Consider the following 22,172-nt stretch of genomic DNA (forward strand, 5'->3'; position numbering starts at 1 on the left):
GGGGGGGGGGGGGCAGGGGTCATCCCATACCCCTCCCTCAGCCTAAATATAGCATGGCAAGGTGGCAGGAAGGGTGTCCCCGGATTAGGGTGTTCCCCTCACTGCTCCCCATCCCAGGCCAAGGCGACGTAGAAGGTGGCTGCGGTTGTTTATTGGGATGGGGGAGGGGCCCTGTCCACGGGAGTGTCCTTTGGAGTCATTTCCCAGACCTCTCCAGGTTTCCCCCATCCCTAAGTACCCTACCTGCCCCATCCCCTACCAGAAGATGTCTATGGAACTTCCATTCTCCGATGGGGTAGTAGGGGTGAGTTTGCAGATGGGAAAGTTTCCGTTTCTTCCTCTCTCCGGGTCTCTATCTCCCTCTGTCTGGGTCCCTGTCCCCTCTGTGTCCCCTGTCCATCCCCTCTGCACCTCTGCCCCCTTCTCTGGATCTTTGCCCCCCTTCCTGTGTCTCTTACCCACTCCCAGGCCGCTGCCCTCTTCTCTCCTCCTCTCCCTTCTCCCCTTGGGTGTCTCTGTCCGCTGTTCACATGTCTTGTCCTCTTTGGGTCCCTGTGCTGGGGGCTCCGTGCCTGCCTCCCAGACTCTGCCTTATGTCTGTCACTGCGATGGGGAGAGGGGGGTCTGTCTCCATTTCTGTCTTCAAACGTGCCTTTCCCTCGCTTTCGGAAAGAAGTGTTAAATTATTTAAAGGTTACATTATTTTTGACCTTTATCAAAAGCTTCCCACAATCTGTACCTTCTATCTCTCTGTGTAAAAAGGTGGTTGGATTAAATCAGGGGTTTCCAAACTGAATTTGTTAGCTGCAGACCGAGTTACTAAGAGAAATTCCATAAAGGGTAGGTTCCCCTCAGACCAGTTCAAACACTCTGATTTGTCACACTGGTGCTAAGTAAGATTTCATTTGAACAAAAAAGAAAGGGGTGGTGGTGGTGGGGGGTCTTTAGCTAAAAATAACAACAACAAGTCTCTGTAAACCACTGGATGGATTTTAATAAATTAATACAAGTACTTTGAATTAATACAAGTACCTGGCACATAGGAAGCCCTATATGTGTTAGTGATTTCACTGTCCTCCTCCTCCTCCAAATGCCCTTTTAGTACGAAAGATCTCTGACCTTGGGTAACCCCCTCCCCTCTGAGCCTCAGTTTCCTCATTTGTGAGAAATGAAGCTGTTAAGTTCTGGTGCTGATCAGCAGGCTGATGGGGACACATGGGGTCAGGCAGCCGGCCACAAGTCCTGCTCCCCCCCCCCAACTGGAACATTCCACACGACCTTGGGAAGCCACTCCCATGCTTTGAGATGCTGGTTTCTCCCCAGGGAAATAAAGCGGGCCCTGCAGTTTGTCTGATACACTTCTTGAACCTCGGGAGGGGTGGCGTACCCACTTGTGGATCTTTGTGTGATTCCATGGGTGCATCTCTCTTGGGTTCAGGTGCCTTTTTCCTTTTTGGTTCACTTTCTCTGGGGTGCTCTGGTCTCTTTTCCAATTCTAGGCTTCTGTCCCTCTCATTCTGGGTGCCTGATACCCACCCCTTCTGGGCCTCTGTCTTCCCCTCTCAGGATCTTTTTTCCCTCTTTGGATTCCCCTTTCTCTCTTAGGTCTCTATACCTCCCCAGCTCTCTTTGCCCCTCCTCTGGGTTTCTATCCCCCAATCAGGTCTGAACAGAGTACAGTTTCTACCCCTTTTCTCTTCCCTTGTGGCTCTGATCTCCATGCCTGGAAGCAAAACTCTAGGGGAAGACAGAGAAGGGGTTGGTTTGAATGGCAAAACAAGGCAGGTATGTGGTAAATGGAAGGGATATCTACATCTTGCTAGTTCACCCAGAAGCCCTCCGCATGACCAACTGAATCTACAGATACAGAAACCAGCCCTGGACCCCCTTATAGCGATGACACTGAGCAAACCAGTTCAGTTGGTCTCCTCGAGTCCACACACTACATTTGCTCCTTGACACATGATTACCTCCTAGTGCTATTATCCCTAGGTCCACTAAATGCAAGCAAACCAACATGGCCCTATAGACCTCATACATACACTGCAACTCAACCCAACATTCCTACAGGACTCAGCGAACACACCTTGATGTAACTCAACTCAGTTTTACGACACAAGTGAACCAGCCCTATGAGACTCACATGATTACACAACTCATTACGATCCAACTTAATGTTGCCCCAGAAAACTTCTAGCCACATAACGCTATGCAATTCAACATGACAGAACCCTGAAACACTCCTACGAATTTACATTCCAACCCAACTTGATCTCATATGACCTAGAAAGCTCACATTCTATCACTTGACTCTTCGTATTTCTACATGGCTCACAAGTTCACAGAACCTAAAATAACATGGCCCTAGAAGAATCACAAAGCCACTCAGTTTCCAATGTCTCAACTCAACTCCACAACATCATGCATGAACACACAATCAGTCCCAACAATGCCATGGGTGACCACCTTACTTAATCCAACATGGCCCCAGGGGACTCATAAAACCACAGAACCCTGCACAATGCTGTTGGACAAGACTCCCAACCCAACCCAACCCAACAAGGAACCAAGAAACTCACAAAACTATGTGACCAAACCTATCTCAACACTACCCCAAAAGGCTCCACAAGCATTGCACAACCCAGTGCAATACAAACCAATGGAGCCTCCATCTCAACTCAGTATAACCCATTGCCATTCACTGTCATCTCAGGAGGTACCCACAGGAGCTACCAATCCACACCTCAAGACCCAATAAGACTTAGTGTTCCCCAGTTCATTACCACATAACTTAGTTCATCCTAGAAACAACACCCTCCCCCCAACTTTCCCCTCCTCCCTTCCCGCCCTCCCTCCAAGGAAATGTGAGGTCCTGCAGACCTCAACTGTCCCTCACACTTCGGTGACCATGTGTTTCCCAGGGGGGGCCCAGAGTGGAGGCGGCAGCTCAGACACCTCTGGATCCACCAACCCCCCATTGACCTTGCCCTCCAGGGGGCCACAGGGCTGCGTGTCCACATGGCTGTACATCCCAGCCTCTTCGTCATCTGTCTCCCGGTGGTAAAAGTAGCTGAAGTTGGAGACAATGACTGGCACAGGTAGGGAAATGGTCAGCACACCGGCGATGGCACACAGAGAGCCCACTATCTTGCCACCCACAGTGACAGGTGCCATGTCTCCATAGCCAACTGTGGTCATAGTGACCACCGCCCACCAGAAGGATTCAGGGATGCTGGTGAAATGGGAGTCTGCCCGATCCACCTCAGCAAAGTAGACTGCGCTGGAGAAGAGGACCACACCAAGGAAGAGGAAGAAGATGAGGAGGCCTAGCTCGCGCATGGATGCCCTTAAGGTCTGGCCCAAGATCTGCAGGCCCTTTGAGTGCCTGGAGAGCTTGAAGATGCGGAAGACGCGTACCAGTCGGATGACTCGCAGGATGGCCAGTGACATGGCTGGCTGGCCCACTCCCCGCTGCCGAGCCAGCTCTGTACCCAATGCCACAAAGTAGGGCAGGATGGCCACGAAATCGATGAGGTTCATCACATTCTTGAAGAAGGCTGTTTTGCTTGGGCAGGCCGCCAGACGCACCAGCAGCTCGAAGGAGAACCAACAGATGCACAGAGTCTCCACCACAAAGAACGGGTCATCGAAGGGCAAGCGAGGCGGGGGTCCAGGCACTGGACTGGAGCCATTCAGCCGAGCCGGGAACTGCAGGGAGGAAGGGATTCAGGAAGGACCATGCCAGGGCTGGGACACACTGGAACGGCCATATTTGCGGGTTAAATATTCAACTACTTCTTTACAAATTGGCCAATAGCCTCTGTCTCCAGAACCCCGCTGACCCAGTTGGCAGACCCTTCCTACCAGGACAGGACCTCAGGGATCATCCCTGTAAGGCTGACTTTAGGATCCCTGATCCTTCACTGGCAGGGTCTCCTGAAACGATGCTAGAGTGGAGATCAACCTCATCCCTTCTGAAATCCCGCTCCCAGCGTTCAACTTCCACACGGGGAGGGTCCCAGTCCTTGCCTCACTCCCTTATGCCCCGGCCTCCCCAAACCCAGCCTAGACCATGATGGTTGAAGACCTTATCTTTAATGCCAAAACCCGGGCTCCTCCTCTCACTAACCTCAGTTCAACTTTCTTTATGATGGAGGCCTCTTACCCCAGCCCTCAGGCCCCCCATCCCTCTATCTCCATCTCCCTAGGTGGCTTTCTTCAGATCCCAGCCCTCAGTGCCTCCAGTCCATCCTTTCCATTGGTTACTGCCAGCTGCACAGACGGCCGATTTTTCAGTTTCTCCTTACCCCTCAGTTTTGATTTCTTAATACACCTTTCCTCCTGCCCTCCACAGGCCGGGTTTCTCACCTACCTCAACGCTCGCCTTCTGATAAGCAGGTCCTCCTATTCAGATCCTCAGGTCCCGCCCCATTAAGCTATATACATTTCCCTTCCCCAGCCCAGCTTTTAATGGTAGAATCCCCTAGTCGGGCGCTGTCCCTGGGTTGCTGCCCCTCTCACAGCTTCTCAGGTGGTGCTAGAGGTAAAGAACCTGCCTCCCAGTGCAGGAGACTTCAGAGATACAGGGTCGATCCAAGGGTGGGGAAGATCCTCTGGAGAAGGAAATGGCAACCCACTCCGGTATTCTTGCCTGGGAAATCCCAAGGACAGAGAAGCCTGGCTGGCTACAGTCCTTAGGGTGGCAAAGAGTCGGACACGACTGAAGCAACTTAGCACGCACAGCCCCTCGCCCCGCATTCTGATTCGTTTGGTTTTCCAACCCCAATGCCCCGCCCACCCACGGCCAGACCCCACCTTCCTGATAAGCCCCGCCTCCCAGTGCCCCTTACCCCACCTTATGATTGGCCAGGACCCCGTGGACGCGACCCACCTCCTCCTAAACCCCGCCCCACCACGCTCAGGCCCCGCCCCCTTACCGGGCCAGCGGCGGCCACCGCGGCAAGACCCGGGTTGTCGCGGTCGTCGCGAAAGTCGGGCAGCGTCTCGAGGCAGAAGACGACGATGGAGACGAGGATGACAAGCACCGAGACGACGGCGAGCACGCGCGCCGCCTGCGAGCTCTCGGGGAACTCGAAGAGCAGCCAGAGTTGGCGCGCGAAGGCGTGGCGGGGCAGGGGGCGCTCGGTCGGCAAGGGGCAGCCCTCATCCTCGCGCAGGCGCGCTAGTGCCGCGCCGCCCAGCCCGTAGAAGGCCACCTCCTCCAGGAAGACGTCGAGCGGCACGTGCGCCGGCCGCCGCAGCCTCCCACCAGACTGGTAGTAGTAGAGGACCGCGTCGAAGCTGGGCCGATGCCGATCGAAGAAGTACTCGCGGCGCGCGCCGTCGTAGAAGCGGCTGCGGCGCACCGGGTCCCCGAGCAGCGTGTCCGGGAAGCGGCCCAGCGTGCGGGCCCGGGTCTCGAACCGCAGCCCGGCCACGTTGAGCACCACCCGCTCGCAGCAGCCACAGGGCGGCGGGCACCCGGGCTCCATGGCGCGCGCAGCCCCGGCGACCCGCGGACGGACGTGTGGCCCCGACGCCCGACCCGGCCCGGCCCGGCCCCGCCTCGGCCGCCGCCGCTGCCGCCCCAGCCTGGTGTCCGGTGTCCACGCGTAAAAATAGCCCGGCCGCGCGGCCAGCGAGCGGGGGAGGGGGCGCCGTGACCCCGGCGGGGCAGAGGGCGGCCGCGCGCCCTCTGCCGGGGCGCCCGCCCTTCCGCCTGGCCGCCGCCGCCCTGGGGTTTCTCCGGGTTCATTCCGCCTTCGGGGCCCCTTTCTCTCTGTCTCCCCATTTCCTGAGACCTCTGTTCTGCGGCCCTCCGGGTTTCCGTGTGTGTGTGTCTCATCTATTTTTTAAAATGAGCATCTGAGCCCCTCTGTTGGAGTCACAAATTTCCATCTCTCTCATTCTTTTGAATGTCTCTGCTTCTGGCTATGTCTTCGCTTTGGGCCTGTCTGATTTCAGGGATGTATCTCTGAGTATGTCTCTGGGTCATTTTTCTCTGGGTTTTTGCCGTTCTAAAGTCACCTGTGTCTGGGGATTCCTGGCAGTCTCTGTGTCTTGGTCTCTGAATCTCCGTCTTCAGTTTGATTCTGAAAAGAGATATCACTGTCTCTCTTTATTTCTTGTTTCTCTTGGTCTCTGTCTTTCATCTCTGCCTACATCTCTCTGCTTCTTGTGTCTCCGGCTCTCTTATCTCTTAGCTCGCTGTGTCTCTGTCCCTGGGATTCTCTGGGGCTCCCTTTCAGCTAGCTTTCTTTCCCTGTCTCTCTGGATTACTGCAAGTCTCTGTCTCAGGGCCTCTGGACCACTGAGCCTCTCCGGAGTCATACTTCTGAATCTCTCTCCGACCATCACTCTAGGTTGGCTCGGCCACTGTCCTGGTGGTTGCCCCATCCTGGGGACGCTCCAGCAGCTGCTTATGAGCGTGAGCCCCCTACACCGGATCCCCTCGCTCTCCTCTCCTACCCCCACCCCAGGGTCTCCACCTGGCTTCTCTGCCAGACTTTCTGAGCCCCAGCAAGGCCTGAACTGGGGCCCTGAATTGTGCAAAAGAAGGCCGGGCCTGCCAGGAACAGGTGGGGGGTGGGCTGGGGAGATGCCGCAGGGTCACTGGAAGGGACCAAAGGACAGACCGACGATGGCCTTCCAGCCACCGGTGTCCAATGACACCGGGTAAAAATAGCCCCATCGGTTGAGCTTGGAGGGAGGCAGTGGGGATTGGACATCCAGACTCCTGGGAATGAGTCCCCGGACGCCCTCTGCTGGGGGAGAGGAGAGAGCCACTAAAGGTTTTAGCTCCCTAGGAATTTTGGCCCTCTTCCTGTCTACAGTTCTTTTGAGTCGCTCAGTCGTGTCTGACTCTTTGCGACCCCATGAACCGCAGCATGCCAGGCGTCCCTGTCCATTACCAACTCCCGGAGTCCACCCAAACCCATGTCCACTGAGTTGGTGATGCCATCCAACCATCTTATCCTCTGCCGTCCCCTTCTCCTCCCGCCCTCAATCTTTCCCATCATCAGGGTCTTTTCCTGTCTACAGTTTCTGCGATATTTTGTCACCATCCATCTGGATTTGTGTCCCTCTCTGTGTCTATGTCCCTTTCTTTCATGGTCTTTGACCCTTGCCGTGACTGAATCTCTCTCCCTGCCGCCCCCTCCCATCTCTCTGGCCTTTTCCCTTCTCTCTGGTCTTTTCTCTCTCTGTCTTTTTCTTCTCTTTCTCAGAACTCACAGAAGCCTCTCTTTGTGGGTTTCTGAACATTTGGTATGAACAGATCCTTCCTCCTTCCTATAGCCGTATCTCTTACACCCTCCCACTACTGAGCCTGGAGGTGGGCTCACTCTTTTACCTCCAGAAAATTCTCCCTTCTTTCACTTCCAGAAAATTCTCCCTTCCTCAGCTCCTCTGACACTCAAGCTATCCATGGACACCTTTCCCCAGCCTTCCGTAAAAACTCATCCTTCCCCTTTCTGGCCACTCCCATTCTTTCAGGGAAGAGTTTCATTCCTGGCTCCATATTCATTACTCTAAAACTACTGCCATAGGGAATTCCCTGATGGTCCAGTGGTTAGGACCCGGCACTTTCACTGCCGGGTCCTAACAGTGACCCAGTCCTTCCAGTCCCTGGAAGAGGACCTGATATCTCACAAACTGCATGGCAGCCAAAAAAAAAAAAAAGGAAAGCTACAATCATCCTTGGAAGAGATGCTATGTGATTTTAGAGGTTAGGTCATAAAAGGCAACCTTCCACCCCACTCTTTTCCTTGGGAAACTTGTGCAGGCCAGATGACAAGGCCCATGTGGAGGGGACCCTAGGCTACTAAGCTTGCAGCTAATCAGCAGCATCAGCCTGCAGCCACGTGAGTAAGCCATCTTAGAAGCGCATCCTCCTGCCCCAGCTAGGCTACCCACTGTAGCACAGGTAAGTCTTCTCCCTGTACTGCACCCCCCACCCTGCCCAGCTTGTAGCCTTGTGAGCAAAATGAATGGTCTTTGTTTTCAGTCACACAGTCTTTGAGTGGTTTGTTACACATACCACAATAATAGATAATCCACATGTGGTATCTTGGTACTCTGAGCCTATCGTTTCCATCCGATCTACCCCAGCCTCCTCCCTTCCTGCCTGCCTCCCCCCTCCTTCCTTCCATTTTTAAAGTTTTATCAAGCTACAGTTCACTCATTTCAATTTACACAGAGGACTTCCCTAGTGTCCAGTGGCTAAGACTCTGTACTTAGCACTCCCACACACAAAAAAGACTCTGCACTCCCAATGCAGGGGGCCTGGGTTCAATCCCTGGTCCGGGAACTAGATCCCTCATGCTGTAATGAAGACTGATGATCCTGAGTCCTGCAGCAAAGACCTTGAGCAGCCTAAATAAATATTAAAAAATAAAAGGGGCTTCTCTGATGGCTCAGATGCTAAAGAATCTGCCTGCAATGCAGGAGACCGGGGTTCCATCTATGGGTTGGGAAGATCTCCTGGAGAAGGGAATGGCAATCCACTCCAGTATTCTTGCCTGGAAAATCCCACAGACAGAGGAGTCTGGCAAGCTACAGTCCATAGGGTCACAAAGAGTCGGACACGACTGAGCGACTAACACACTTTGAAAAAATAAAGTATACAACCCAATGGCTCCTCCTATATTCATGAGTTTTGCATCCATCACCACAGTCGAATTTAGACCATTTTTGTTATCCCCCCCAGAGAAACTCTACACCCCTATCTGTCACCCCTTAATTGAACCACCCACAATTTGGAGGTAATTTGCTATAGCAGTAACAGGAAACTAAGAGACGGTCTCTCCTCTTCCTTGGTATCATTTTTGTTCCTGTGTTACAATAAGACCTTTTTTAAAATTTTATTTTAATTTTGAAATATTTTCAGACTTACAAAAGAGAGGCAAAGATAGCACAGAGAATTCATGATAGCCTTCACCCAGGTTCTCCTAATGTTACCGTCTTACATTGCCATGGTTCCTTTGTTGAAGAAACTGACAATGGTACAATACTGTTGACTAAATGATGTGCAAATTGCCTCCATTTTTCTGATTAATGTCCTTTCTTCCTTCTAAGATCCAATCCAGAATACCATGTTGCACTGAGCTTTCGTGTCCTCTTCAGTTCAGTTCAGTTGCTCAGTTGTGTCCGACTCTTTGCTACCCCATGAATCGCAGCACGCCAGTCCTCCCTGTCCATCACCATCTCCCGGAGTTCACTCAGACTCACGTCCATCAAGTCGGTGATGCCATCCAGCCGTCTCATCCTCTGTCGTCCCCTTCTCCTCCTGCCCCCAATCCCTCCCAGCATCAGAGTCTTTTCCAATGAGTCAACTCTTCGCATCAGGTGGCCAAAGTATTGGAGTTTCAGCTTTAGCATCATTAATTCCAAAGAACACCCAAGACCAATCTCCTTTAGAATGGACTAGTTGGATCTCCTTGCAGCCCAAGGGACTCTCAAGAGTCTTCTCCAACACCACAGTTCCAAAGCATCAATTCTTTGGCACTCAGCTTTCTTCACAGTCCAACTCTCACGTCCATACGTGACCACTGGAAAAACCATAGCCTTGACTAGACGGACCTTTGTTGACAAAGTAATGTCTCTGCTTTTTAATATGCTATCTAGGTTGGTCATAACTTTTCTTCCAAGGAGTAAGCGTCTTTTAATTTCATGGCTGCAATTACCATCTGCAGTGATTTTGGAGACCCCAAAAATAAAGTCTGACACTGTTTCCACTGTTTCCCCATCTATTTCCCATGAAGTGATGGGACAAGATGCCATGATCTTAGTTTTCTGAATGTTGAGCGGTAAGCCAACTTTTTCACTCTCCTCTTTCACTTTCATCAAGAGGCTCTTTAGTTCCTCTTTACTTTCTGCCGTAAGGGTGGTGTCATCTGCATATCTGAAAGAGGAGAGTGAACAAGTTGGCTTAAAGCTCAACATTGAGAAAACTAAGATCATGGCATCTTGTCCCATCACTTCATGGGAAATAGATGGGGAAACCCGCATATAGGTTTCTCAAGACCACCAGGTCAGATGCTCTGGTATTCCCATCTCTTTCAGAATTTTCCACAGTTTATCGTGATGTCCTCTTAGCCTCCTGCAATTCTGCAATTTTTTTTTTTTACTTTTTCCTTGTCTTTAATCACCTCAACACTTTTGAAGAATACTGTCCCTATTGAAGGTCAGTGGACTATTCCTCAGTTTGCCCAATAGAGTTTTGCCAAGAGAATGCACTGGTCATAGCAAACACCCTCTTCCAACAACAAAAGAGAACACTCTACACATGGATATCATCAAACGGTCAACACCGAAACCAGACTGATTATATTCTTTGCAGCCAAAGATGGAGAAGCTCTATACAGTCAGCAAAAATAAGACCGGGATCTGACTGTGGCTCAGATCATTAACTCCTTATTGCCAAATTCAGACTTAAATTGAAGAAAGTAGGGAAAACCATGAGACCATTCAGGTATGACCTAAATAAAATCTCTAATGATTATACAGTGGAAGTGAGAAATAGATTTAAAGGAGTAGATCTGATAGACAGAGTGCCTGATAAACTATGGACAGAGGTTTGTGATATTGTACAGGAGACAGGGAGCAAGATCATCCCCAAGAAAAACAAATGCAAAAAGGAAAATGGCTGTCTGGAGAGGCCTTACAAATAGCTGTGAAAAGAAGAGAAGCCAAAAGCAAAGGAGAAAAGAAAAGATATACCCATTTGAATGCAGAATTCCAAAGAATAGCAAGGAGAGATAAGAAAGCCTTCCTTAGCGATCAGTGCAAAGAAATAGAGGAAAACAATAGAGTGCGAAACACTAGAGATCCCTTCAAGAAAATTAGAGATACCAAGGGAACATTTCATGCAAAGATGGGCACAAGCAAGGACAGAAATTGTATGGACCCAACAGAAGCAGAAGAGATTAAGAAGAGGTGGCAAGAATACACAGAACTGTACAAAAATGATCTTCATGACCCAGATAATCACAATAGTGTGATCACTCACCTAGAGCCAGACATTCTGGAATGTGAAGTCAAGTAGGCCTTAGGAAGCATCACTGTGAATAAAGCTAGTGGAGGTGATGGAATTCCAGTTGAGCTATTTCAAATCCTAAAAGATGATACTGTGAAAGTGTTGCACTCAATATGCTAGCAAACTTGGAAAACTCAGCAGTGGCCACAGGACTGGAAAAGGTCAATTTTCATTCCAATTCCTAAGAAAGGCAATGCCAAAGAATGCTCAAACTACTGCACAATTGCATTCATCTCACGCTAGCAAAGTAATGCTCAAAATTCTCCAAGTCAGGCTTCAACAATATGTGAACTTCCAGATGTTCAGCTGGATTTAGAAAAGGCAGAGAAACCAGAGATCAAATTGCCAACATCTGCAGGATCATCAAAAACGCAAGAGAGTTCTAGAAAAACATCTATTTCTGCTTTATTGACTATGCCAAAGCCTTTGACTGTGTGGATCACAATAAACTGTGGAAAATTCTGAAAGAGATGGGAATACCAGACCATCTGACCTGCCTCTTGAGAAACCTGTATGTAGGTCAGGAAGCAACAGTTAGAACTGGACATGGAACAACAGATTGGTTCCAAATAGGAAAAAGAGTATGTCAAGGCTGTATATTGTCACCCTGCTTGTTTAACTTATATGCAGAGTACATCATGAGAAATGCTGGGCTGGATGAAGCACAAGCTGGAATCAAGATTGCCAGGAGAAATATCAATAACCTCAGATATGCAGATGACACCACCCTTATGGCAGAAAGTGAAGAGGAACTAAAGAGCCTCTTGATGAAAGTGAAAGAGGAGAGTGAAAAAGTTGGCTTACCGCTCAACATTCAGAAAACTAAGATCATGGCATCTTGTCCCATCACTTCATGGGAAATAGATGGGGAAACAGTGGAAACAGTGTCAGACTTTATTTTTGGGGTCTCCAAAATCTCTGCAGATGGTGACTGCAGCCATGAAATAAAAAGATGCTTGCTTCTTGGAAGAAAAGTTATGACCAACCTAGATAGCATATTAAAAAGCAGAGACATTACTTTGTCAACAAAGGTCCGTCTAGTCAAGGCTATGGTTTTTCCAGTAGTCATGTATGGATGTGAGAGTTGGACTGTGAAGAAGGCTGAGTGCCAAGGAATTGATGCTTTGGAACTGTGGTGTTGGAGAAGACTCTTGAGAGTCCCTTGGACTGCAAAGAGATCCAACCAGTCCATCCTAAAGGAGATCAGTCCTGGGTGTTCATTGGAAGGACTGATGTTGAAGCTGAAACTCCAATACTTTGGCCACCTGATGCGAAGAGCTGACTCATTTGAAAAGACCCTGATTCTGGGAAAGATTGAAGGCAGGAGGAGAAGGGGACGACAGAGGATGACATGGTTGGACGGCATCACCGACTCAATGGACATGAGTTTGAGTAAGTTCCGGGAGATGGTGAAGAACAGGGAGGCTTGGTGTCCTGCAGTCCATGGGGTTGCAAAGAGTCGGACACGACTGAGCAACTGAACTGAACTGAACTGAATAGATAGTTTTTCTGTGGGAGGAGGGAGAATGCTACACATAGGTGAGGTTCCCTTTTCATCACATCACATTAGGGGTACTATATTGCTATATCTTATCATCAGTGGCATTAATTTTGATCATTTGGTTAGGTGAGCATCTGCTGAGTTTTTCAATTGTTGTTGTTCAGTCGCTCAGCCATGTCTGACTCTGTGGCCCCATGGACTGCAGTGCACCAGGCTTCCCTGTTCTTCACCATCTCCCGGAGTTTGCTCAAAGTCATGTCCATTGAGTCGGTGATGCCATCCAACCATGTCATCCTCTGTCGTCCCCTTCTCCTTCTGCCTTCAGTCTTTCCCAGCATCAGGGTCTTTTCCAGTGAGTCAGTTCTTTGCACCAGGTGGTCAAAGTATTGGAGCTTCAGCTTCAGCATCAGTCCTTCCAATGAATATTCAGGGTTGATTTCCTTTAGGATTAACTGGTTTGATCATCTTGCAATCCAAGGAACTCTCAAGAGTCTTCTCCAGCACCACAGTTTGAAAGCATTAATTCTTTGGTACTCAGCCTTCTTTATGTTCCAACTCTCATATCCACATATGACTACTGGAAAAATCATAACTTTGACTATATGGACTTTTGTTGGCAAAATGATGTCTCTGCTTTTTAATATGCTGTCTAGGTTGGTCATAGCTTTTCTTCCAAGGAGCAAGCATCCTTTAATTTCATGGCTGCAGTCACCATCCACAGTGATTTTGGAGCCCAAGAAAATAAGGTCTGTCGCTGGTTCCATTGTTTCCCCATCTATTTGCTGTGAAGTGATGGGACCGGATGCCATGATCTTCATTTTCAATTATAAAGTTATTATTTTTCCCTTTGTAAATAATGAATTAACTTGGGACAACCAGTTTTTTTGGGGGGTTTCTGGTCAAGTTTATTGAGGTTTAATTCACATACAATAAACTTTATCCTTTACAGTATACACTTCTATGAATTTTGAAAAATGAATAGTCATGTAACTGCCACTACAGTAAAAATTTAGGACCGTTCCCTCCCCACCCACAAAGTTCCCTTCTTCCCTTTGTAGTCAGCTGCCTCCCACACTTCCAGCTCTTGGAAACTATTGCTCTGTTTTCTCTCCCTCTTTTCTAGTAGTTTTGCATTTTTCAGAATGTCAAATAAGGCCGACCCTTGAGTAACTCCAGGTTGGAAAGGAGTGCTGATGGTCTACCCAGTTGAAAATCTGAGTACTGTGTTTTCTCCATGTTCATGTTTCCACTTTCAGGAATTCAAACAGCCAAATGGTTTAGTACTGCAGTATTGAGTGCTGAAACACATTCACTAAGTAGATACATTGTTTCATCTATACTTGTTCAAGAGTGGAGTATAAATAAAATCATTCACTGTGTAGCCTTTTCAATGTGGTTTCTTACACTTAGCATAGTGCATGGAAGATTCATTCCTGCTATGCATATCAGTAGCTCTTTCCTTTTATTTTTTATTGAAGTATAGTTGACTTTCCTTCTTCTTCCTCTTTTTTTTTGAATAAAGGTTCAAGATTCAGATCACCTTCTCTTTTTAAAAATTAATTAATTCATTTATTTTTGGCTGTACTGGGTCTTCGTCGCTGTGAGGGCTTTCTCTAGTTGTGGCGAGCGGGGGTTACTCTTCATTGCAACGGGCAGGTGTCTCATTTCAGTGGCTTCTCTTGTTGCGGAGCACAGGCTCTAGGGCGTGAGGGCTTCAGTAGTTGCAGCTCATGGGCTCGTAGTAGGGCTCCTGGACTAAAGCACAGGCTCAGTAGCTGTGGTATATGGGTTTCATTGGTCTGCGGCATGTGGGATCTTCCTGGAGCAGGGAGAATCCGTGTCTCCTGCATTGGCAGGTGGATTCTTTATCACTGAGCCACCAGGGAAGCCCCATCCTCCTCCTTTTTTAAATTGAATTAAAGATTCTTTAAATTCTACAGAGCTTTACAATTTTCAAAAGTTTCACACACATGATTTCATCTAGTTCCATAATTACTCTTTTCCCCCCTACCCCATCATGCCCCTGCCCTATTCCCTCTCCCTACTGGTAGTCATTTGTTCTCTATTTCTCTGAGTCTGCTTCTTTTGTGTTATATTCACTAGTTTGTTGTAGTTTTTAGATTTCACATATAAGTGATATCATACACTATTTGTCTTTCTCTGGCTTGTTTCACTTAGCATAATGCCTTCCAAATCCATCCAGGTTGCAGCAAATGGCAACATTTCATTCTTTATTGTGGTTGAGCAGTATTCCATTGTATACTATATCTTCTTTATCTATTCATCTGTTGATTGACACTTAGATTGCTTCCATATCTTGACACTGGCTCCTTCTCCTCCCCCCCCCCAGCCTCCTTTGGCCCTCCCACGCTGCATGAGAGCATCTTATTTCCCTGAATAGGGATAGAACCCATGCCCCTTGCAGTCTTAACCATTGTAGGGAAGTCCCAGACCCTGCCTCTTTCTTGAAGCACTTTCCTTCTTGGCTTCCTGGACTCTGGACTCTCCTGGCTTTTCTCCTACATTTGTGATCCCTCCTACTCAGTCTCCTTTGATGAATCTTCTTGCTTTATCTCAATTCTGATGGAGGGCCTTGAGACTCAGTGCTTAGACATGTTCCCCTCTCCATCTTCTCTAGTAGCAGAGTTCATTCAGTCACATGGCTTCAAGTACCACCTCAACTCCAATGACTCCCAAATCTAGGTTTCCAGCCCTGAACTCTTCTGCAATTGCCATATCTTCCAACTTGCAATTCCACAGCTCCATCTGAGTGTCAAACAGACATCTTTGACATGTCCAAACCCAGAACTCCTCCTCGATAATCCCACTCTTCCCCACGTCTTCCCTCTCTAAATGAATGGCACCATCAGTCACCCAGTCGCTTAGCCTACAAACCTAGGAGTGAGGATTATTGTTAATGGAAAATTAGCTTTATTTAAAGTTTTTCCTTAGGGATTTCCCTAGCAGTCCAGTGATCGAAACTTTACCTTCCAAAGCAGGGGGTGTGGGTTCATTCCCTGGTCAGGGAGAGAGGACCCCACATGCCAAGTGGTCAAAAATCCAAAACATAAAAAAAGCGGAAACAGTGTTGTAACAAATTCAATAAAGACTTTAAAAATGGCCCACATCAAACACAAATCTTTTAAAAAGTTTTTATTTAGGCTTGTTATTTTGAAATCATTTCAGACTTACAGAAAATTTGCAAAAGGCATTAATAGCACAGATTTCCCATATATCCTTCACCCAGCTTTCACCATCAACTTCTTACATAACCACAGTACAATTATTTGCCAGGAAATTAACAATGGTATATTACCATTGACAAATAATGCTATAGACCTCATTTGAGTCTCAGCAATTTTCCAGTGACGTTCTTCCTCCAGTTTAGAATCTAATCCAGGATCCCACATTATACTGAGTTGTCTCCTTAATTTCCTCTGGGAATTATTTCTAATAATTCCACTCTTATAGCAACTAAATAAATGAGGTCACCTTCACAATAGATCCTAAATCTTACCACTTCTTTTCACTCCACTGCTATAGTAACTGGGCAGGACCCTATGAGGTCTTCCCAGGACAAACCTCCACCCCGCCCTTGTCTTCTGCCTGCATTTTGTAAAAAAAAACCTTTATCCAAAGAATAAATTTCATCAGAAAAAAATGAAAAAGTGCAGAAGCAAAGAAGAGCAGTCAAACAAATAATAGTTTAATCATTAAACAAAGTCAACGACTTTTAGTTCTTCTTCAAGGGCTATAGATAATATTTTGAGCCGTCTCCTTTGAGATGTTTTGCAGATACCAAAACCTCCACCAGGTGGAAGAAGTTAACTGCATGATAACCAGACTGTGGCCATGACATAAGCTGCTTCGCCTTGCACAGTTCCCGAACTGCCCTCAAAGAAATGGGAACAAACTACCTCTGGAACTGAAGATTCAGTTCAGTTCAGTTGCTCAGTCATGTCTGACTCTTTGTGACCCCGTGGACTGCAGCACACCAGGCCTCCCTGTCCATCATCATCTCCCGGAATTTGCTCAAACTCATGTCCATTCAGTCAGTTATGTCATCCAACCATCTGGTCCTCTGTTGTCCCCTTCTCCTCCTGCCTTCAATCTGTCCCAGTATCAGGGTCTTTCCCAGTGAGTCAGTTCTTTGCATCAGGTGGCCAAGTATTGGAGCTTCAGCTCCAACATCAGTCCTTCCAATGAATATTCAGGACTAATTTCCTTTAGGATTGACTGGTTTGATCTCCTTGCAGTCCAAGAGACTCTCAAGGGTCTTCTCCAATGCTGCAGTTCAAAAGCATCAATTCTTCAACACTCAGCTTTCTTTATGGTTCAACTGAAGATTAACTGTACTTAAAACAATCAAGATGATGTTGGTCAGACAACTGCATGACGAATTTCAAGATGATTGTCGGAGATGACTGTACTGTTCTGCATGTAGCTCCCTCCTTCTGCCTATACATCCCTGAAACACTCTTGTTTCAGTTCTTGTGGGGGCACTTCTGGTTCAAGATGGTGAAGTAGAAGGATGTGCGCTCATCTCCTCCTGGGAGAACACCCAAATTACAAATAGCTGTTGAATAACCATTGACAGGAGGACTCTGGAACCCACCAACAAAGATACCCTTCCAAAGACAAAGAAGAAGCCACAACAAGATGGTAGGAGGGGCACAATCACAATAAAATCAAATCCCATACCTGCCGGGTGGGTGACCCACAAACTGGAGAACAATAATACAAAAGACACTCTCCCACTGTTGTGAAGGTTCTGAACCCTATGTCAGGCTCCCCAGCCTGGAGATCTTACAAAGGGACTAGGAATCCCCAGGGAATCTAGCCCTAAAGGCAAGCAGAATTCGATTACAGGACTTCCACAGGTCTTGGAAACAGAGTGTTCAGTCTTGGAAAGAAAGAAAGAGTTAGTTTCTCAGTTGTGTCTGACTCTTTGGGACCCCGTGAACTGTAGCCCACCAGGCTCCTCCATCCATGGGATTTTCCAGGCAAGAATACTGGAGTGGGTTGCCATTTCCTTCTCCAGGGGATCTTCCCAACCCAGGGATTGGACCCAGGTCTCCTGCATTGCAGGCAGACTCTTTACTGTCTGAGCCACCAGGGAAGCCCTTGGAGGGCACAAACAAAATCTTGTGTGCACCGACGTACAGAAGAAAGGAGCAATGACCCCACAGGTGACCGAACCAAAACTACCCTCTAGTGTTGGAGGGCCTCCTGTGGATGTGTGGGCTGGCAGGGGTTCACCACAGGGATGGAGGCACTCAAAGCATCAGATTAGGAAGGTTCCCCTTGACCTTAACCCTTTTGGAGTTCACCATTATCCCTACCATAAAGCCCATAGACCCCAGGGCTGGGTCACCTCAGGCCAAGCAACTACGAGGAAGGGAATACAACCTCACACATCAGCAGATAATTGGATTAAAGCTTTACTGAGCAAGGCCCTGCCCACCAGAACAAGACCCAGTTTTTTCCATCACCAATCCCTCCCATGAGGAAGCGTACACAAGCCTCTTAGCTTCATCCATCAGAGGGCAGACAGAAGAAGCACAGTCCCAAGCAGCTAAAACAAAAACCATATTACAGAAAGTGAATCATGATGAAAAAGCAGAAAGTTATGTTCCAGATGAAAGTGAAGATCTCTCAGTCGTGTCCAACTCTTTGCAACCCTATGGACTACATAGTTCATGGAATTCTCCAGGCCAGAATACTAGAGTGGGTAGCCTTTCCCTTCTCCAGAGGATCTTCCCAACCCAGGGATCAAACCCAGGTCTCCTGAATTTCAGGCAGATTCTTTACCAGCTGAGCCACCAGGGAAGCCCAAGAATACTGGAGTGATTAGCCTATCTCTTCCCCAGTGGATCTTCCCAACCCAGGAATCAAACCTGGGTCTCCTGCATTGCAGGTGTATTCTTTACCAACTGAGCTATCAGGGAAATCCAAATGAAGGGACAAGATAAAACCCCAGAAAAACAACTAAATGAAGTGGAGATAGGCAAGCTTCCAGAAAGAGAATTCAGAATAATGATGGTGAAGATGATCCAGGATCTCAGAAAAACAATGGAGAAGATGCAAGAAATGTTTACCAAAGACCTACAAGAACTAAAGAACAAACAGAGATGAATGATACACTAGAAGGAATAAATAGCAGAATAACTAGGCAGAAGATCAGATAAATGACATGGAGAACAGAATGGTGGAAATCACTGCCACACAACAGAATACAGAAAAAAGAATGAAAAGAAATGAAGACCCCTAAGAGACCTCTTGGACAACGTTAAATGAGTGAACATTTGCATTATAGGGGTCCCAGAAGGAGAAGAGAGAGAGAAAGGACCTGAGAAAATACTTGAAGAAATAATAGCTGAAAACTTCCCTAACATGGGAAAGGAAATAGTCAATCAAGTCCAGGAAGCACAGAGAGTCTCAAGCAGGAAAAACCCAAGGAGGAACACACCAAGACACATAGTAATCAAACTGACAAAAATTAAATACAAAGACAAAATATTAACAGCAACAAGGGGAAAAAATGACAAATAACATATAAGGGAACTCCCATCAGGCTATCAGCTGATTTCTCAACAGAAACTCTACAGGCCAGAAGGAAATGGCACGATATATTTAAAGTGATGAAAAGGAAGAACCTACAACCAAGAATACTCTACCCAGCAAGACTCTCACTCAGATTTGATGGAGAAATCAAAGATTTACAGGTAAGAAAAAGTTAAGAGAATTCAGCACCACCAAACCAGCTTTACAACAAATGCCAAAGGAACTTCTCTAGGCAGGAAACATAAGACAAGGAAAAACCTACAGAAAATAAACCCGAAACAATTAAGAAAGTGGTAATGGGTCATACATAATTACCTTAACTGTAAATAGGATTAAATGCGCCAACCAAAAGACATAGACTGGCTGGGGGATGAGAACATGTGCATGTATGCACTTCCACTTACCACATCACTCTGCTTGACCCCTAAGTGGTATGTAATTATTTTATATTGTTAAGTTACTCGTGTTCCCATTGTGGCTTGCAATTGTAATTATCTTTTATTCTTTTGTCTGGCTACTGATTGTGAAAACTAATAAACATCTTTCACTATTATAAATAAATAATAAGCAACCAGGGTTTCCCTGGTGGCTTAGATGGTAAAGAATCTACCTGCCAATGCAGGAGTTGTGGGTTAGATCCTTGGGTCAGGAAAATCCCCTGGAGAAGGGAATGGCAACCCACTTCAGTATTCTTGCCTGGAGAATCCTAGACAGAGGAGCCTGGTGGGTTACAGTTCATGAGGTCGCAAAGAGTTGGACATGACTGAGTGACTAACACTTACTTAAGCAACCAAATTAAAAAGAGAGAGAGAGGGAGAAAAAAAAAAAGTCCTTGTGGAACTTCCCTGGTGGCCCAGTGGTTAAGACTCCACTCTCCCACTGTAGGGGGCACAAGTTCCATTCCTGGTTGGGGAACCAAGATTCCTCCATGTGGCATGGCACAGTCAAAATAAATAAATAAATACAAGTTCTTGTGCTCTGATTGGTAGGGGGGAGTTGGTTCTTTGGTACACGAGTCCACCTTCTCCCCAGATGCCTGGCCTCCTGAATAAAGCAAATGTTCCTTTCCTACTAACACTCATCTCTGGAGTATTGACTTCTCAGCAGTGAGTAGCTGAACCTGAGTTCAATAACACTACCTTCTTAGTCCAAGCCATCATCTCTTCCCTGGAAATTGTAGCCTCTTTCTTGCATTTTCTTCTGTCTATTGCCATTGATGTGATCTTTTAATAATGCAAATTATGCTTTGTCCATCTTCTGATCTAAGCCCTTTAGTAACTTCTTATTTATTTTCAAATAAAATCTGCCCTCTCCCCCATGTGATACTTTATTCAGGCAAAGATCAGCAATGGCTGCTACAACCAGGGGGTGAGAGATGAGATGGTTGGGGAACTGTGGCAAAGTCTCACTGCTCAGATTACCAAAGAGAAAATGTACTTCTAGACTGAGATCTGTCAGTTAGCTCCTTGATAAGGTGGCCAAATTCAGCATCATAATAGTGGGACTATCTCCAGATGTGATGCAGTCAAAGTCTTCAGTATCACCAGGGAAAAGATCTTAGCAAAAATGCTCAACATCAGTTTATTCGAACTTCAGACTCAATTTCCATTTTACAGGCAAACAGGGTTAGTGGAAGACACTGCAAACACCATAAGGAAATAATCAGAAATCCAGAATGTGGGACTTTCTACTGGAAACTGGTCTGAACTTAGGGGAAAAACCAACAACATAATTTGGGGAAAAGTGCCTGTGTCTGTATTCTATATTAAGAGAGAATAAAGAAAAAAAAAGGATAAAGAGACAGGACAACCAAGTGCAATGCGTGAGACTTGATTGACTTCTGGTTGAGATTAAAACAAAATACTTGTGGGTCTATTGGGAAAGTCTGATTTCTGAATAAATCTGAAATAGAGAATGGATAAACTTTCTCAGAGGTGAAAATAGTTTTGTGGGACTGGATAAACTTTCTCAGAGGTGAAAGTAGTTTTGTGGTTTGTAGAAGAATGCTCTTAATCTTAGGAGATGCATGCTGAAACATTCAGAGGTGCAATGCCTTAGAAATTTACTTTTCAATGATACAGGGAAAAAATTATTAAAGCACGTTTAGCTTTATTTTAATTAATTTTTTTTATTTCGAAACAAATTTAGAATTTTGGGAAGGCTCCAAAAAAATAGTTCAGGGGGTTCTCATATACATACGTACTTACGTAATACGTACATACGTCAAAGTACTTAAAACATAATAGTCATTTAAATTTGTAATAATTCCTGCAATTATTATTAAATAGGCAATTGAATCAATTATTATTAAATAGGCAATTGAATCTATCCAAAAAACTTAAAAAATACTTAACTTTTTACAGGTCTGCTGCTGCTGCTGCTAAGTCGCTTCAGTCGTGTCCGACTCTGTGCGACCCCATAGATGGCAGCCCACCAGGCTCCGCCGTCCCTGGGATTCTCCAGGCAAGAACACTGGAGTGGGTTGCCATTTCCTTCTCCAATGCATGAAAGTGAAAAGTGAAAGTGAAGTCGCTCAGTCGTGTCCGACTCCTAGCGACCCCATGGACTGCAGCCCACCAGGCCCCTCCATCCAGGTCTACATCCAGAGATTTTCCAGGTCTACAGAACCCTAAATCAGTTTTCTACCCTCTCCACCAACAACCTGGGACTCCCGCCATCCTTCCTAATTCAGGGCCTTTGCACTTGCTGTTAACCCCGCCCCGATCTCCCTTTCCTTGGGCCTCTGTTTAAATGTCATCTTCAGAAGAGCCTTCCATTATCATCCTTTTCAATTTTTTTTTTTCTTTTTGGCTGCAACACACAGCATGTGGGATCTTAGTTCCCTGACCAGGGATTGAACCTGCGCCCCCTGCAGTGGAAATGCGAACTTTACCACTACACCACCAACGAAGCCCCGTCGTCCTTTCTAAAATAGCTCCTCTTTCACATCTGAACACCTTATTCTGCCCTTTTTTTATTGTGACGGCCACTATCAGAAGTTAATTTTTTAATGCCTTTATTGCCTCCCTCCGCACGATGCAAGCTCAAAAAAGGGAGACTGTGCTTTAGTCA

General features: G+C 46.8%; 1 protein-coding gene across 1 annotated transcript; it reads right to left on the reverse strand.

Moving 5' to 3' along the window:
* Positions 1-968: 968 nt before the first annotated feature.
* KCNA7 (potassium voltage-gated channel subfamily A member 7) lies at positions 969-5,632 on the reverse strand. Its single transcript, XM_061388949.1, has 2 exons — positions 4,938-5,632; positions 969-3,708 (listed from the first exon to the last, which is right to left on the reverse strand). Exons 1-2 carry the CDS (start codon positions 5,490-5,492, stop codon positions 2,893-2,895), a joined length of 1,371 nt encoding a protein of 456 aa, XP_061244933.1. The 5' UTR covers positions 5,493-5,632; the 3' UTR covers positions 969-2,892.
* Between the last annotated feature and the right edge of the window lie 16,540 nt (positions 5,633-22,172).

This window comes from Bos javanicus, chromosome 18 (genome assembly GCF_032452875.1).
Source record: "Bos javanicus breed banteng chromosome 18, ARS-OSU_banteng_1.0, whole genome shotgun sequence".
NCBI classification, from domain to species: domain Eukaryota; kingdom Metazoa; phylum Chordata; class Mammalia; order Artiodactyla; family Bovidae; genus Bos; species Bos javanicus.